Source organism: Balaenoptera musculus, chromosome 10 (assembly GCF_009873245.2).
Source record: "Balaenoptera musculus isolate JJ_BM4_2016_0621 chromosome 10, mBalMus1.pri.v3, whole genome shotgun sequence".
NCBI classification, from domain to species: Eukaryota; Metazoa; Chordata; class Mammalia; order Artiodactyla; family Balaenopteridae; genus Balaenoptera; species Balaenoptera musculus.
The window spans coordinates 45,644,907-45,661,186 of NC_045794.1; the positions used below are offsets into that span (position 1 = coordinate 45,644,907).

At 43.9% G+C, this 16,280-nt stretch overlaps 1 protein-coding gene across 21 annotated transcripts in view; it reads right to left on the bottom strand.

Annotated features, from left to right (window-relative positions):
* The window catches only part of R3HDM2 (R3H domain containing 2), a 44,872-nt gene that overhangs the window by 15,664 nt on the left and 12,928 nt on the right, over positions 1-16,280 (bottom strand). For 4 of the 21 annotated variants that reach the window (XM_036865746.1, XM_036865748.1, XM_036865754.1 and 1 more), the window contains 6 exons: positions 15,775-15,870; positions 12,857-12,888; positions 12,705-12,758; positions 8,343-8,575; positions 5,727-5,893; positions 1,391-1,492 (listed from right to left, as the gene is read on the bottom strand). In XM_036865746.1, the coding sequence (XP_036721641.1) occupies positions 1,391-1,492; positions 5,727-5,893; positions 8,343-8,575; positions 12,705-12,758; positions 12,857-12,888; positions 15,775-15,870 (684 nt within the window). The remainder of the gene's footprint in view (positions 1-1,390; positions 1,493-5,726; positions 5,894-8,342; positions 8,576-12,704; positions 12,759-12,856; positions 12,889-15,774; positions 15,871-16,280) is intronic. The other 17 variants (XM_036865764.1, XM_036865750.1, XM_036865763.1 and 14 more) reach the window with 7 other exon arrangements.

Consider the following 16,280-nt stretch of genomic DNA (forward strand, 5'->3'; position numbering starts at 1 on the left):
CTGGACTGCAGTTACTATTTTGAGGTTCATATTCTAGAACTTTTCAGAATGGAGATAAGAGGTGGGAGGAAAGAGGGGTTTCTAGTAAAAAAGCAGACAGGTGTGATTAACACAAAGTTAAAAAAAAATCAGGGCTCCTATAACCATGATAGAAGTTATCAACTATGAGACAAATCAGATCTTCAAAGGATTTGTAGTCAGGGTACGAACAATTTAAACAGCATGTGCTATTCAACAGAAGAGGATATTTTTAATGTAAAATAATATGGTAAAATAGGGGAACATTTTAAGTTTTTACCAGTCATACCAGAGAAATCTGCAACTGTTTTTATTTTTAATTTTTAAAAATTTATTTTATTTATTTTTGGCTGTGTTGGGTCTTCATTTCTGTGCGCAGGCTTTCTCCAGTTGTGGCGAGTGGGGGCCACTCTTCATCGCGGTGCGCGGGCTTCTCACTGTTGTGGCTTCTCATTGTCGTGGCTTCTCTTGTTGCAGAGCACAGGCTCTACACGTGCAGGCTCAGTAGTTGTGGCTCACAGGTCCAGTTGCTCCGTGGCATGTGGGATCTTCCCAGACCAGGGCTCGAACCCGTGTCCTCTGCACCGGCAGGCAGACTCTCAACCACTGCGCCACCAGGGAAGCCCTGTTTTTATTTTTAAAATAAATTTATTTATTTATTTATTTATGGCTGCATTGGGTCTTCATTGCTGCGCGCGGGCTTTCTCTAGTTGTGGTGAGCGGGGGCTACTCTTCGTTGTGGTGCACAGGCTTCTCATTGCAGTGGCTTCTCTTATTGCAGAGCACGGGCTCTAGGCACGAGGGCTTCAGTAGTTGTGGCTCGCAGGCTCTAGAGCACAGGCTCAGTAGTTGTGGTGCAGGGGCTTAACTGCTCCGCGGCATGTGGGATCTTCCCGGACCAGGGCTCAAACCTGTGTCCCCTGCATTGGCAGGCGGATTCTTAACCACTGCGCCACCAGGGAAGTTCCTGTGTTTTTATTTTTAAAAGAAATTATAAAGAATCATTCTGTACAGAATAAACTGGGTTCCTCAGACATGTCCTGGGAGCAGATGAGATGAAGGATGCACACGGTAGAGAGGATGAGGAGCCCAGGTTAGACCAACATCTGATTTTGTTCACTGTCCTGAAACTCAGGGGAATTCAATGTTCTTCTCTGCCTTACATTTAGGCATCTTCTGATGCCTAAAGTACTGTTATGAGGTCACTAGAATGAAGTATAGTTCAGCCTGTGCTGGCCCCTCAAGAAGAAATACCTTCTAACAACGGTCCTTTAAACAGCACAACTGTTTTGCACGGTTGTCAGACTGACCCAGACATGCCCAGACACAGGCCACACACGGACAAGACAAAAAGGGGGAATGGAGTTTATACCATGTTGTACTGCTGGGGCGGAGAGACTGGCAGAAGGACTTGGGGACAGGAGCCTGGAGAGAACTGAACAGGCTGCGGAGAGGGCTGCAGAGCTGGGACTGGCTGTGGACCAGCAGAGAGACATGTGGAAAGGGAAGAGAAAAGGGAGGTACAGGGAGAGGCATAGGCGGGGTTGGGGGTGGGGCAGAGATGGGGAGGGAAAGGGAAGGAACAACAAGGTTAATCATAAAAGAAAGTTCACATGAAAAGTAAGGCTTCTGAGCAGGCTGGAGACCAAGCCCAGGACAGCTCATGGTTTTCACATCTCTGACAAATAAGCAATCTCTCCCATCAGTACAGACGCACTGCACACTCTGCCCCATTAGGCACTCAGAACTCTGCAGCTGTTGTGAGCAATCTCAGAGCTAGGGTCTGCCGCCTGATCCCAAACACAGCTTTTGCCCCAAGCATTTTTCCTGAGCACAGGATTCCTGGGGTGCATAACCCTCCTTGAATGCCCACGTGAGAAGGGATTCCTGCTTCTGTAGGAAGGGTCATCCAAGGTCTGGCTCGGCTCTCCCAGGCATGCTCCTGATTTCACACCACAGCTCTCCTGAAGGAAGTGCTCATTCACAAGGATCATCAGCCTCCCGAGGGCAGAGAAGGAAAAATAAGCCAGTTCACGCCTGGTTCCGCTACTTCCTCCTGCTCCAGTGATTGTTCTATGCTCCTCCAGGCTGTGAGGGCAGTATGAAAAATGCTCCCATAAGCAAACAGGGAGGGATTTAGGAATAAAATATAAATAGCCTAGTTTTAGCTTTGTTCCTTCAGTCCCTTCACTAGCCTCAAGCAGGAGGACTTGCTTATTAGGAACATGGTGTGTTCTAAACCAGCTAATGGGGAGTTATTTTTTTCTCTCTCGTCTTCCCCTCTAGCTATTTCAATCACCTCATCGGTTCTCCAGTCTCTGGAGCCTCTGGAGAAGCTATGAAGAGAAGGGGAAATAACACTGATATACATTGTCTCATTTACATACGTTATCTCATTACAACCTCACAATAATCCTATAGGGAGATAAGATAACTTGTATCTGCAGTTAAGATAGTAAGGCTCAGAGAAATTAAATCATACACCCAGGATCACACAGCTAATGCAGCAGAGCAGGGATGGGAACCTAGTTCTGCCTGACATATGTTCTTTCCACTCTACTCTAGCCGTAGGGAGGAGGTAAAGGAAGAAGTGAAACAAAATTACATAAACATCTTTTTGTTTGTGTAACTCTCCTTCCTCTTTCCAAAGTAGAATATTAAGAGTTGTGGGGGACCAAGGTATCAGTACTCTCCTGCCACGTATCTCCTGGGACAGCCTTTCACAGAGGGGACTAACAGTTCCAGAGGCAGGGAGTCCAGGAATTAGAAGACATCCAAGATGGAGAATACTCCTGATATCTGCATTAAATAAAATGTAAGTCATCTTGGCTAGGAAAAAGTTACTGAGAATCCACTGTGTGACGTGGGAGAGATAATGCCACAGCCTTGAAAATAAGCTCTCGGCTCTCCTGGCACACCTATTTTCTGTAAGCCAGTGGCATTCCAAATATAACTGCTGGCCAAGCTGCTCAGCTTGAGCTACTTGTGCTGGTAACTTTTAGACCCATTTTCTATTATCCTAATCCACTGCCATACTTCAGGCCTTACATTCTCTGGGGGACAAGGGGAGGCCTTAGGGACAATGAAGTGGTAAAACAACTCTGCCTGTTTTTCCTCACATTTGTGAGTTCTGAGTAAAAAGTGAAGAGAGAAGAAAGGATGCTCCTCTGTTAGGCCTCTCCCAACTGAGGAAGGGTAGTGGTAAAGGCAGGCATCTCAGTGCTATTTTTAAGTTATTCTACCACTACCCTCAGCTACAGTTCTCTTCTTAGAGAGTCTCAAACACCAGTTAGGGAACTTCAAAAAACCACGGGGAAGCCAAAGACTGGCCCTGAGGGATGTGACTGCCACCTACTGGTGACTTCTGGGCTAGATCATTGGCTCTTGGATCCTGACTGGACTCCATGGAGAGGCTCAGAGGACTCCTTCTCAAAAGGTCTACTCTAAGTTAATTGGGCAAAAGGTAGCCATTGGTCCTTTAATCCTCAGTCCCACCCCTTGGTTTCAAACGTTCTACTGATATGTGATATGGAGGCCTACTCTGACAGCAGAGGCCCTCCAAGAAGAGAAAGAGCATAGTTTAGCCAGCACTGTCCTCAGGCCTGGAGCAAATGCTTTTTGCTACAGAGTTAAAGGTTTTTCTTCAAAAGGAAAACCTTTAGAGTAAGCACAGTGGTATATGTGTGTGTGTGGTCACTTCCTTCACCCCTTCACTGTTACGTACCATCTGAGAAACTAAACAGTAAGTATTCTGGGGCTCAGCAACTTGAGTTTGGAGAGCTACCAGTGCTGAGAGACAGGGAAAAAGAGAAAGGAAGGAAGAAAGAAAAAGGCAGCAGGAAGAGGACGAAAGAGATAAAGAGAAAAGGAGTTATACATAATGGGGTGGTGCTGGTATAATATTAGCAGCTACCATAAGTGCTTCAGAGACACCAAAACTTAACCAAGCATAAGATTTTTTAGTTTGGCATTTGTGATCACAATTAATTGCAAGAATAAATTTCTGAGATCTCTGTACCAAATAATGTTCCCCTGTCCCCAATCTATAGGACCTAACCTAGCACTGTACTGCCTGTGGACGATCAATCAATACCAAGAACTGACCCACTGACCCTCATGATTCAGAAGCAGGGACAGAATCTGAGGAAAAGCTTGGGATTTAGGGCCGGTTACCTGAACATTCTATCTAAAAGCTTTTCAGTCCCCACTGGTTAGTCTCTTTACTTATCTCTTTATCCTCCTCCCACTCTTGCTGTCTGTTTCTAGATATGGATGGAAAGAGGAGACAGATGGAAGACTAAGAGGGAGAAAAGGGAACAGAACTGTATTAAAATACACACATTTCAGAAAACTCAAAAAAATACTGGGACCTTAGAAAAGTGAGACACACACACAGGAACAGTAGGGGATGGCTGGAGGGAGAAGTTCAGAGTATACTCACAGGTCTGAATTAAGACACAGACAGGGAAAAGCACACACACATGCTATGCTTCAGTATGGAGCGAGGTAAGCTAATGTGAATGAGACTTAATGAGGTGGTAGACAGATGGTGGTAGAATAAGAAAGAAAGTCAGGACTACAGAGAAACTGATTTAGGGACTGAGATGAAGGACTTGGAATGATTGGCATGTGTGTTACGTTAAGCCACAAGGCAGAGTTTCCTAGATCTTCACTGTTCTTTATTTTAGCTTCATTTCCCAATGTATGAATGGGGTAGTAATGGGCCATTCTGGGGTGTTTCCACTCTAGTTTCCAGTCCCTGGGGTATCAGGGCTTAGGACTTGCTTCTTGTACCTATGGAAGAGATATTTCTGAGGCCAAGCTGGACTAACTGAGCAGGGAGATGAGGGAGCCTGGGAGGTGAAATGAGAACTTAAACTGCAGCAGAAAAGAATACAGACATATTGGCTTCCTGACTACCAGAGAATACTTCAGGATAAAGTATAGGCTCTATTCATGAAGAGCTCTATTCATGGAAGAAAAGAGTAAGTGAAGATCTCAGCATATCTCTCCTCAGAGTATTAAGGAGACTTTAAACCTAAAACACCGAGGAAGTTCCAGCATAGAATAGGATCTGATTCTTATGCTGATGACTTGCATGGTCTCCACAGAAGCAAAACTTAAACCCCAGTTGGTACCAACATCTAACAGTCCAGCAACAGAAGGAGAAAGAGAGAGCTCTTTCTCTCTCAGGAAACGAAGACAACATTGGGGGGTTTTGTGCTTTATGGCAGGGGTTTTAATGAGTGTTATTTCCTTTCCCCCAAACCCCAACATATAAATATTTGTTTATGGGTCAACAGCCATATGAATACACTCAGCTAGACTATGGTAGGAGCTGTGATGTTTTCAAGCTCCATGTATGGATATAGGGAGCAAAATCGCCTTGCTAATTACACAGGATAGAGGGAGACGGAGTATAGTAGAAATGTGGAATAGGGTAGAAGGTCCTACTGACAGTTCTCAGGAGGAAGAGAAGGAAATATAAAGCAAAACAACTCCCAGGGTGATGCTACTAAGAACACTTTGGCCAAACCCCTGCCCTTCCTCTTCTCTCCCCACAACTCACATACAAGAGGTGGGGGAGGCAGTGGCATGTCTCCAAAAACAGATCTTTCCTGCCACCCACAGCACAAGAGACATGACTGTACCTCCAGAGCTTGCTTGAATCAGAGCGGAGGGGGCTCTGGCACCGAGTGGTGACTCACCTGTGAGATCATGTGATTATTCAAGGGTGGCTGTTGCTGAGGCGTGGGTGGGAGAGCAGGAAGTTGCTGCTGCGGCTGCTGCTGCTGGGCAGTACAAGGGAGAAGGCCCCGGACAGACTGGGATGAGGTGACCTGGTTGCACACTTCTGGGGCACCTAGCGCCATACCTAAGGCAAAGAGGAGACCCAGCAAGAGTTGTAAGCACAAGCCATGAACATACCCTCCCCTGGGGGAGGGGAGAGGGCTTTCCTCTTTCCTTGCTGTTTTCCTTGTCTTCCCTCTTCTGTCCACTCCCCTACTGTCTTGGGGAGATCCATGCATGAGCACAGATGCATTTCAACAGTCCTGCTGACAGGAGTCCTCCTCTTAGCAGGTTTCTGCTCCCCGGGGACAGTAACCACCTTGACTGTCAACGTTTGGTTTTGGAAATAAACAAAATGTGAAGCTGCTGAGGTACCTTCCCTGGAGTGCCTAGAATCTGTCCATCATGATTAGACAGCTGAAAACATGAATGTTTGCTTCCTGGGAAGATATAGATTCCTAGTCCCTTAAGAAACTTGTCTTCTCTTTGATTTCTTCTCAACTCATAAAAGTTGCTGAAGGCAACCTTCAAGCACATGCCTGTGCACACAGCCCCACACACGTTCATCCAACTATTTTCCTCATTTCCAGGCTCTCCAAGTCATGTATGCATTTACACAAAATACTTTTACTGAATATCTACTATGTGCAGGCACTGTACGATGAACTGAGGACACAAAGGTAAAGGGAACACGGTCCTTGCCCTTGAGCAGCACAGGATCTTCCGACAGGAGACGGACATCCACACAACGATTAAATCTGATAAGGGATGCATCAGTGATACGAATAAAGTTGTATGAAAGTAAAGATAAGGAAGCATAACTCTTGGAAGGATTAGAGGGAAGAATTTAAAGAGGACGTGGCAGGAGTGATGGGTTTGAAGGATGAATAGAAGGCCTGTCAGACCAAGAGGAGACAAAGCTAATGCCATATTCAAGAAATGGTTGGGAACTCCCCTGGTGGTCCAGTGGTTAAGAATCCGCCTTCCAATGCAGGGGACGCAGGTTCGATCCCTGGTTGGGGAACTAAGATCCCACATGCTGCAGGGCAACTAAACCCATGTGCCGCAACTACTGAGCCCGTGCACCACAACTAGAGAGGCCGTGTGCCACAACTACAGAGCCCATGTGCTCTGGAGCCCGTACACCAGAACTAGAGAGAAGCCCGCATGCTGCAACGAAAGATCCCGTATGCTGCAGCTAAGACCCGATATGCAGCCAAAAATAATAAATAAATATATAAATAAATAAAAAGAAATGGTTGGAGGGTCAGAGGAGGATGGACATCTGGAAATGAGACTGAGATGGCAAACTGGAGTCAGGAAGTTATGCTATACTAAGTAATTTGGATTTTATTATGCAGGGAATGCAGAAACATGAATATTTTTAAGAGAGGACTGACATGGTTAGATCTATGTTTTAGATTGGTAAACTGGCTCTAAAAAGGGCTGAGGATAGGGAATTCCCTGGCGGTCCCGTGGTTAGGACTCCACGCTTTCACTGCCAAGGGCCCAGGTTCAATCCCTGGTCGGGGAACTAAGATCCCTGCAAGCCGCACAGTGTGTCCTGCCCCAAACCCCGAAAAAAAAAAGGGGGCTGAGGATAAAGCAGGGAAACCGGCATGGATAAAGGCAGAGGCAGTGGGGTTAGAAAGGAGGTAACAGAGAAGGGCAATAGAAACCTAACAGAGGCAAAATCTTTACCACTACTGATGTCTTTTGAGGACAAGACCTACAGAACTTCTAGGATGAAAGTCAAGCAATTCTTCAGAGGCAGAAGGATGGTGAAATAGAGGCTCACTGGGTAAAAAGAACTAAATACTCCTCTGCTAAGAGTACAGCAGAAATATATGGAGAAGGTTACACAGTAGCTCAGGAGAGCTGAAGGGTGGTTACCAGGCTGGCATGTGGAACATATGCTCCTTCTCAGTGACTGGGCTCCAGAGAAGCAACTGCAGCAGTGTCTCTTAAAGTTCTAGCCTATTGGCTGCTACCAATTAATTACAATATTACAAACTCTAGGGTTCCCTCTGCTCTACAAACCCTCTTTATAATCTCAGGGGCCACAGAATGAAAGCAGCCATCATCCTTATTTTAGTACATAACCTGAACCTGGGTTGATAGGGATGTCCCACCTCGGTCAGAAATCAGATAAAATAACTTAATCCCAATCAGTTTTTTTTCTATTAGGTGTAATTTATTTTTATAATGGGGTTTAGCTGATTTTCAATGCTGTGTTTATGCCGCTTTACACCCACTTGATTCACTTACAGAGAGATATGAATAAATACTTTTTAGGATTATTACTAGTCAGATATATTCTTCTCCAGTGAATAGGGTGTGTGGAGTCCAGTTCACTGAGCAACGAGTAGGTCTTGTCTATTACAGAAAATCAGAGAAGGGACTCAAAAGGACAATGGATCCAAGAAATCAAATTTCCCCTCATCTGGCTGTGTTAGTGCTTTGTTAAAAGGAAATATCAGTGATGTTTTGCAGAAGATAAGCAAGAAATGATGGAAGGAGAGAAGCTGTGTTACCTGGCCTGGAGATCCTTCCTGCACTGCCACCTTTACTGCTCCCGATGCTGTCACCTCGGGTGAGGATAGAGATACCACTGAAGCTGCTGGCTTTGGTGACAGGGGGCCGCATGCTCCGGACAGAGCCATCAGAGTCCGTGCTGCTCCAAGGCCGTGGCTCCAGGGATTTGAGTTCGCTGTCTGTGCTGCTCTGGCGGCTGCTTGAGGTGCGGCTCAGCCCCTCACGGTTCCCCCTGCATGCAGAGACCGCAGTGGTCAGAGCACCCCCCACCTACCACTTCAGCAGAAGGGCTAGGAGAGAGTTCATTTCTATCCTCTCAGTGACAAAGGAGGGGTGAGGGTTGGGGGAGGATGGACACTGACTTCTTGTTAGTTGGCTGGCCAACCAAGACTTGATGGGAGCAGACACAACAAGGTCCAGTACAGTAACAAAGAGCACAGAGGCAAATCTGGAAGACAGTGCACTGGCAACTAATTCAATACATCAGACCAGAGGTGGATGGGAAACCACGTACATGATGCTGAGATTGGCTGTGGTCTCTTCCCCTGGCCCTTCAGGGATCCCACACATGCAGTAAATAGTGGGGAGCAGAGGGGTACCAGTTCCTTCTGAGAGTTCTTAAAACAAAAGGACTCCTAGAAGTTACTATTGCTGGAAGGCAGGAGTAGCCAATGACATGGATAAATCCTACAACAGGTCTTCCATATAACACATATCTGAGCCAGCAGAGGTGCTGCTTATGGCCACTTTTTCAGGATTGGGAAGAAGAGTATAGTGGACTAAAGGGGCACTCAGTCTGATAAAGAGAAAACTCAGTCTGAGAGTCTGGAATCAACCCAACCTGCTTTGTGGAAGTTTTGTGTTAGTATCTGAGAACAATTGGTTCCAGGGTCTCTAAAGGCTGACATCCTCAGCAAGATCAAGCAAACATGCCCTTAGGACTCAGGATGGCAAAGAGCAGGGGGCTGACTGTGCCTAGTTGCCTCCATATTAATAACCCTATTGCCCTAGGCAAGGCACAAGGCTATTGAGAAAAGTGCTTCATCCTCTCTTACTTTACTCTGGAAACATCAGGGTTATCCTGATGCTATAATCACTGTTTGTGATTCTAAACAGCTGTACTCCTCAAGATGTATGAGGCTAGCCTGAAAACCCTGAGTCTTGTTGAACTCTTACTGCTTCTTAATCAATAAGGAACCAAGAACCAGGAATTTTCCTTTCAGATCCCCCACCCTCCAACAACTAATGACCTAAGAAAACCAAATGACAATTATAAAGATTTTGGTATGTATACTGGGGGGCAACTGAGCAACAATCATAGTAGCTTGGGTTCCCTCCTTTCCACCACCATCCCACCCAAAGCAAATAGAAAACCCTATCCCAACCCTGGTAGCTTCCAAGACATTAGGCTCAGAGTTATTCTAATAAAGAAAGGTATTTTTCTTAAGGGACTAATGTTAAAGAAAATACCTTTCTTTATTAGAATATCTATTCCAAAGGTACTGTAGGGAAAATGGGCAAAATATACGGTAGGGTCACTATTTTAGTTTTTAGCCAATCACAGTGGGCTAAGAACACACTGTCATAGCTGGTTAGGGACATGTTAATTCTCTGAATCCCAACTAGATGTATATATAATCTCATTGCTTCTCTCTGTATAGTTAGAATAAAGGACTGGAAAATATTCACGTTTCCCCAAGACTTTACCCCTTTCTCTTGGGGATGTCAAAAGTAGAATGGGAAACAAGAAATAAGTATACATCAGGGACTCTCAAGTTATAGAACCAACCTGAAGTGACAGCCAATAGCTCAAGTTTACTGAGCGGACTCAATAAAGATGTGTGGGTTTTTGTGATATGGGGATACAGCAGTAGCAATGAATGAGGCTGCTCATTAGGCATTAGAACTTGAATTTTGCAAGACAAGCCCTAATGGTCTTTTATACCTAAATCAAACACTATACTTCTATTAGGACAATTCTGCCATTTACTTTCTTCTTCTACCAGGGATAGACAGTGAATGAGTCAACTTTAAACCAAACACTCTGGGAAACTTGAGCCAAAGTACTGATCCAATTCCCCCAAGACAGTGATGGCCAAGTGCTCAAATGTGGATTGTCTGATGATCCTGTGACTTACCTGAGTTAGTACACTACACCCCTGAGAATTAGAGAATCTGAGTCTGGGCTAGGAAGAGAGATCAGTTCTCTTTCTCTTGTTCTACAACTAAACCTAATCTCTAGTCATAGTTTTGTACTTCACTAAAAATAAGGCAATTAGGGAAAGTTTACCAGATTTAATTCTGAGCAATGGATTGGGTTGTGTTATGGAGGTGAAGGACAGAGGACATTCACACTTCATAGTCCTATGAAATCAGGAGCTGACTTTGTTTTTACAAGTGAATTTAGTGCTGGTGAAAAGTCCCGTTTACTGGGTCTGGGGTAGAGAGGCCTGTGGAAGAGGTGACAATAAATATCAGTAAGCCTCGGTGTGGCTTATTTATCAGTGGAGTAGAATCTTCCAAAGAATAGGGAAGTTGCCATAGTTACTGCCAATGTGGATGATGGAATCTGGTGTTATGAGTGTTTGTTTCACACACCTGGGAAGAAAGGTTTAAAGCGGTTAGAGAAGATCTGCTTCTAATCATTTGAGTTCTGGACTAGTACCCAAATAGAGGAAGAAGTTACCCCCTTAAGAGTCCATGGAGCTGCAGTTTAGATGATCTAGATCTTTAATCAAAACTCAGTATGGAAAGCAGCCACTTAAAAGGAGGTCTGGATAGGAGAGGACTGCACCTGCTCACTAGATCCTTCAAGCTACTGTCTGCACAGTTTGATGTAGTTTGATGCTCCATGGCACTAATAAGGCCATCATTCTCAGCAGTGAATTAATTAGGGGTGATGTTTGTAGGGAGCTGGTGTAGTGTGGTGAAAAGAACACTGGACAAAGAGTCAGTCTCAGTTTTGCCATTAATAGCTATGTAAACTTGGGTTAGCTACTTAATCTCTCTGCTTTTGTTTTCTTACATGTAAACCAGCTTACCAAATCAGGATATTGAGAGAATTCAATCAGATACAGTATACTTTGGCAACCATAAAGCACTGTGCATTGTCACATGCAGGAGTTAATTTAAAACTTCTGTTTACTATAGGTATTCTGGGATGTTTATGGAACATGATTTTTTTTTTAAGGGGGACTCTACTATCTATCTCGGCCACCACCAACAATGCAGAGCCCTTCTGCCTGGGCTTTCTGATGGACCTCAGGGTGGGCTGCTCCAGGAAAAAGAGTTCAAAGATGTGGAAAGGAAGATAAATCCTCCATCCCAAGAAGGGGAAATCTTGCTATCCCAATTTCCACATGGTTTAATTAGCTTTAGAAAGGATGACAGGGAAGGGACTACTAAAGTACTGGGAATGAGCGCTCTAACTAATATGTGTTAGTCAGCTCCTACCAAGCTTAGGATTGAAAAAGAGATAAACCCTTTGAAAAGGGTGAGACCTGAATCCTAGTATTAAATACTCAGGTTTTCTGTACTCTATAGTTTTTCTATTGGTAACATGGAAAGAATATACTTAAAATGAGTTAGTGCCAGGATGCGGTCCTAAAATGCTTCTCTCACCACTGCCTTGTGTAATTGTCTGGGGTGGGACTGAGAGACTGAGAGGAAAGGGTGATTCTCATGACTGCTTTGTGGAAAATGGAGAATATTAGGCACTGGAGAGGTTAGTACAGCAGGCTTCACCAACATTAAGAATAAACCATGGACAATCATATAAAAGACATGCTCTAAGTCCATTCTAAGGCAGACAAGTTCTTTCTGAGATCATCTTACACATTACATTGTCCCAAAGAGAAAACTATATAGACAGAGGTATTTGTATGTTTTTTTATATGGGTGTGTGTATTATTCCTTCTTAAGGATACAAAACATTCCCTATGCTGGGTCAGGGATAAACGCTTCACATCTTTCCATAGATTCGGAAAAGGTAGCCAGAAGACACACGTTCTTTTACCTCAATATAAATATATGTTGAAATCCTCCAGAAATGCCCAATTCCAGCAAACTTCTGGGATAGAGCAGTACCTATCCTAGACATACTTATTTGGTCCCCTTCACCACCTATCCAGGACTTACAATGAAATCAGCAACAATAAAAATAAAGTCATTGAGCAATAGCCATTTTTTTTCTAATGGGGAAAAATATCCAATGTTGCAAAAACCACAAATTGACTTATTCCACAAGCAGCCATGCATGGAGCAAACTCACTCCGCTGAAAAGATTACAGCAAAACAAAATAAAATTTAAAAAACAAAACAAAACAAATAAACAAGGAGAGATATAGACCAAACAGAGGTACCTAAAAATTTGCCTTCTCTTGTGAGAGCTAGAAGAAAAGGCTTCTTTGGAGAGTCTGTTGGTTAACATCAAAGAAAAGCATCATTACAGGATTATATTAACCTCACTGACAAAGCTCAATGAGAAGCAGGGAACATGCTAAGTGGTACTAACCTGATGTCATTTAGATATCCGTTCTGGCCAGTCTAGGTGAAGGGGAGAAAACGGAAAATAACTTATAAGAAAACAGCATGGCATAACCAAAAAGTGTGTCCATGATGCTATGAATACCCAAGGTCCTCAAACCAAGCTCAACCCCAACAGGAAGAGAGGGAACAGCGACAGGATGACCCACACCCACACACCCAGTCTGACTTCTCACCTTTAATGGGAAAGAGCATTCGGCATTTTTAGCCTTCCCACAGAGTGTTTAAAAAGAGAGGTCAATAAAGGTAGGAGTATGGAAAGGAGAAAGGAAAGTATTAACCTAACTATTATTTCTTTTTTAGCTCTAAATTCATTCTCTCTAGAGGTAAGCTGAGCATAATAATTGGTGTGCTTGGTCCTAAAGAGTGTATTCAAAGGAAGGGAAACGGGACACAAGAGAAAGAAATTTAGTTTTTTTGGAAATCATCCTCACTGACTATCCCACTTCTGTCCTCTACACTGGCCAAAATGAAAGACATTCTGACCTGAGACCCAAGGAGAGTAAGAAATTGGGGAAGCAGGTACTTTTCAGAGCCTAGAAAAAATGAGAAAATTAAAAGCCTCAAACATTCCTTTTGGGGATCATTTCCTGACAAAGCCATTGAGCTGCTGAGTGAAGTGAGCATTATGGTGGACTCCAGAGCCTTAGAAAAAGGTAACAAGAGTATTCAGCTGCTGAGCACAGGGGGCTCCATGCAGAGCAGAGCCTATGGGGGCAGCTTTCCCAGTACACAGCTCAGGCTCCAGAGAAGGCTGCAGCAGCAGCATTTCCATCCAAACACCCTTCTTGCCACTCCCCTTTTTTTTGGACTGCCTCTTCCTCCCCTCTGCCGCAACCTACAACTCCACCCTTAAGCAGTTCCCTTTGACTGGCCAGGTTCTTTCCTCTCCACATGAGAATCTTTGGCATATAGTGGGCTTTGGCCATTTTTCCTTGTCTAGACCTTTTGAGATTCCTGATGCTTCTACCACAGCAAGGGTTAGGAAGTGCTGAAATGAAAGTGATAAATCCATAAGGATTTAACAAAGAATACATATATTAGTAGAGGCTTGAGAGACTAGATATCAGAGAAAAAAGGAGAGAAGAGCTAACTTTGACTTTGTTATGGTTGTAGATAGATATATTCCAGTGTTGTTCATAATAAGCGCTAATATCCTATTAAAAGTTGCTTGTGCTTTCAGAATGGCTTTGCTAATGGCTGGCACGGTGGGACAGTCATTTTCCATGTGTCAGTGAAGCAGAGGAGCACATCACAGATAGCTATGCTATGATGTCACTGGAACTTCTTAATCTAAAGAGCCCAGAGCAGAGCAAGCTATTAAGAGGTGGTTTACTTTAGGGGTTAAGAGCGTGGACTCTGGAGCCAGACTGCCTGAATTCAAATACCAGCTCTTTCACTAACTAGTGGTGTGATCTTAGGTTACTTAACCTCTCCATGCCTCAGTCCCTCATTTATAAAATGAGGAAAATAATGTAACCTATCTCACAGGCCTAGTGTGAGGATTAAATAAATTAATGTGCACAAAGTGCTAAGAACAGGGTCTGAAAGATAATAAGCACTATATAAATGTTCGCTATTAACATCCACCATCCTGCCCTGTCCACAGTTTAGGGTCATCACCAGCCGTAGTCATGTACAAATGACCTCCCTTCTCTCATTCCACTCAACTGATTTGCAGATAAAGTTAGAAAACTGTCTTTGGGCTATAGTTGGATAATTTGGAGGATGGATTTTTCTGACTCAGAATGGAAGACTACATAACATAAGAAGATTCCTTCTCCTTGGACTTTGGGCCAGAAGGTTTGTTGTGTATCTGTCCACAGTGAGGCTCCTTGGAACACTTGGGTCTCCTGAGACAATGGAACAAGTTCATAGAGGAGTTCAGTTCTCTAGAAGTTAGAGACAATATTTTTCTGAACTAGGTGATGATGAGAAGATATATATATTTTTGTCTTGATGAGGGAGGGGAGAGTGGGGGAATGGGAGGAGAGTAGTGTCCATCTAAGTATATTGATTAAAACTGGCCATCTTTTGATGACAAAGGGAGGCTGGCTCTTCTTCCTCTGTTTGCTACTTCGACTCTAACATGGTGCTGCTATCTGGATCATACATTTTCCGGAGATTTGTTTCTCTCTTGACCTTCCTGAGTTTCTCCTATACTTCTGTTCAGTCTGGTAGGCAAAGGCCACCAGATACAGTGGTACCAAGTATATCTGATATGGCCCACAATTCTTAAGAATAAAGTTGCCTATAATAATCCATGTTGCCTTTTGGCCCACGGAGCAGTCCTACTCTAAGAAACAAGGTAAGAAATATAGAAAGGAAGAGACTTCCTATTCAGGTCGAGACTGTAGGGAATAGTGAGTGGTACCCTCTGTGCATGTGGAATGTGGAGCTCAGAGAATGGATGCCACATCTGTGCTCTTATAATCACCAACATAGCCTAAAAATGAGCCTGGCCAAACAAGATGAATGTATAGTCTGTGTGGACACTAAGTCTTCCACTTAGAAGCCAAGATGCCTAAAATGGACGGTGGAAGTGAAAGAGGGTAAGCAGGAGGGTTTGACGGGCAAGATTCAGGGCCCTTCCATAAGCCCTGCCAAAACCATTTCTATTGTCAGTCTAATCATATCTACCAAATTCAGCCACTCCATTTGTTCTCTTTTTATGCCATATGCATTAAAAATAATAAGAATAAAAATCTGCAGCTTCCTAATAATCCACATTTAATTTTAGAGATCAAATATGGGACTGGCTGATGTTGGTTAAAAACAAAATCAGAAAAAAACAACAAAGCATTTATGGAGGTTTCATTCCATTCACAGTTCCAAAGATTAAGAGCTAAAAGCTAGGGGCTGACAACTCTCAGAAGCTACACTTACCTCTCGGGCAAATATTCTCTCTCGGACCCTTTGATATTCCTCCTCTCTCTCTTCTATTGACTTGCTCCTCCTTCCATCCTGCAATGGAACTCTGATCTAGATCGATGAGCAGAATTAAGCTAGTTAAGTTCTCCTCGTACTGCAAGCTCACTGCACACCAGCAAGGAAGAGAAACCGGGAGAGTTTATAGTTGCCATCAAAAAAATGGAAAAAAAAAAAAAAGAAATAAAATTTCCAGTGTTGGACAGGTTTCACTGGGTACATCTGACCATGCAGTTTGGGAGATCAGGTTTTCTGGATGGTTGGGGCCTCTCCATCTCCCCACCCCCCCAACCAACCAGAGTATCAAGAACAATAACTTTTTATAAGGATTGGGTTGCTTCCTTGTGTAATCAGGTACTCTCCAATCAGTAAGGATGAAGAGAATAGCCCAGGGAATAAACAACATTGCTTTGGAGGGAAAGCAAGGGATAGGAGGAAGCTAGAGAGGGAGAAGAAAGAGGTAT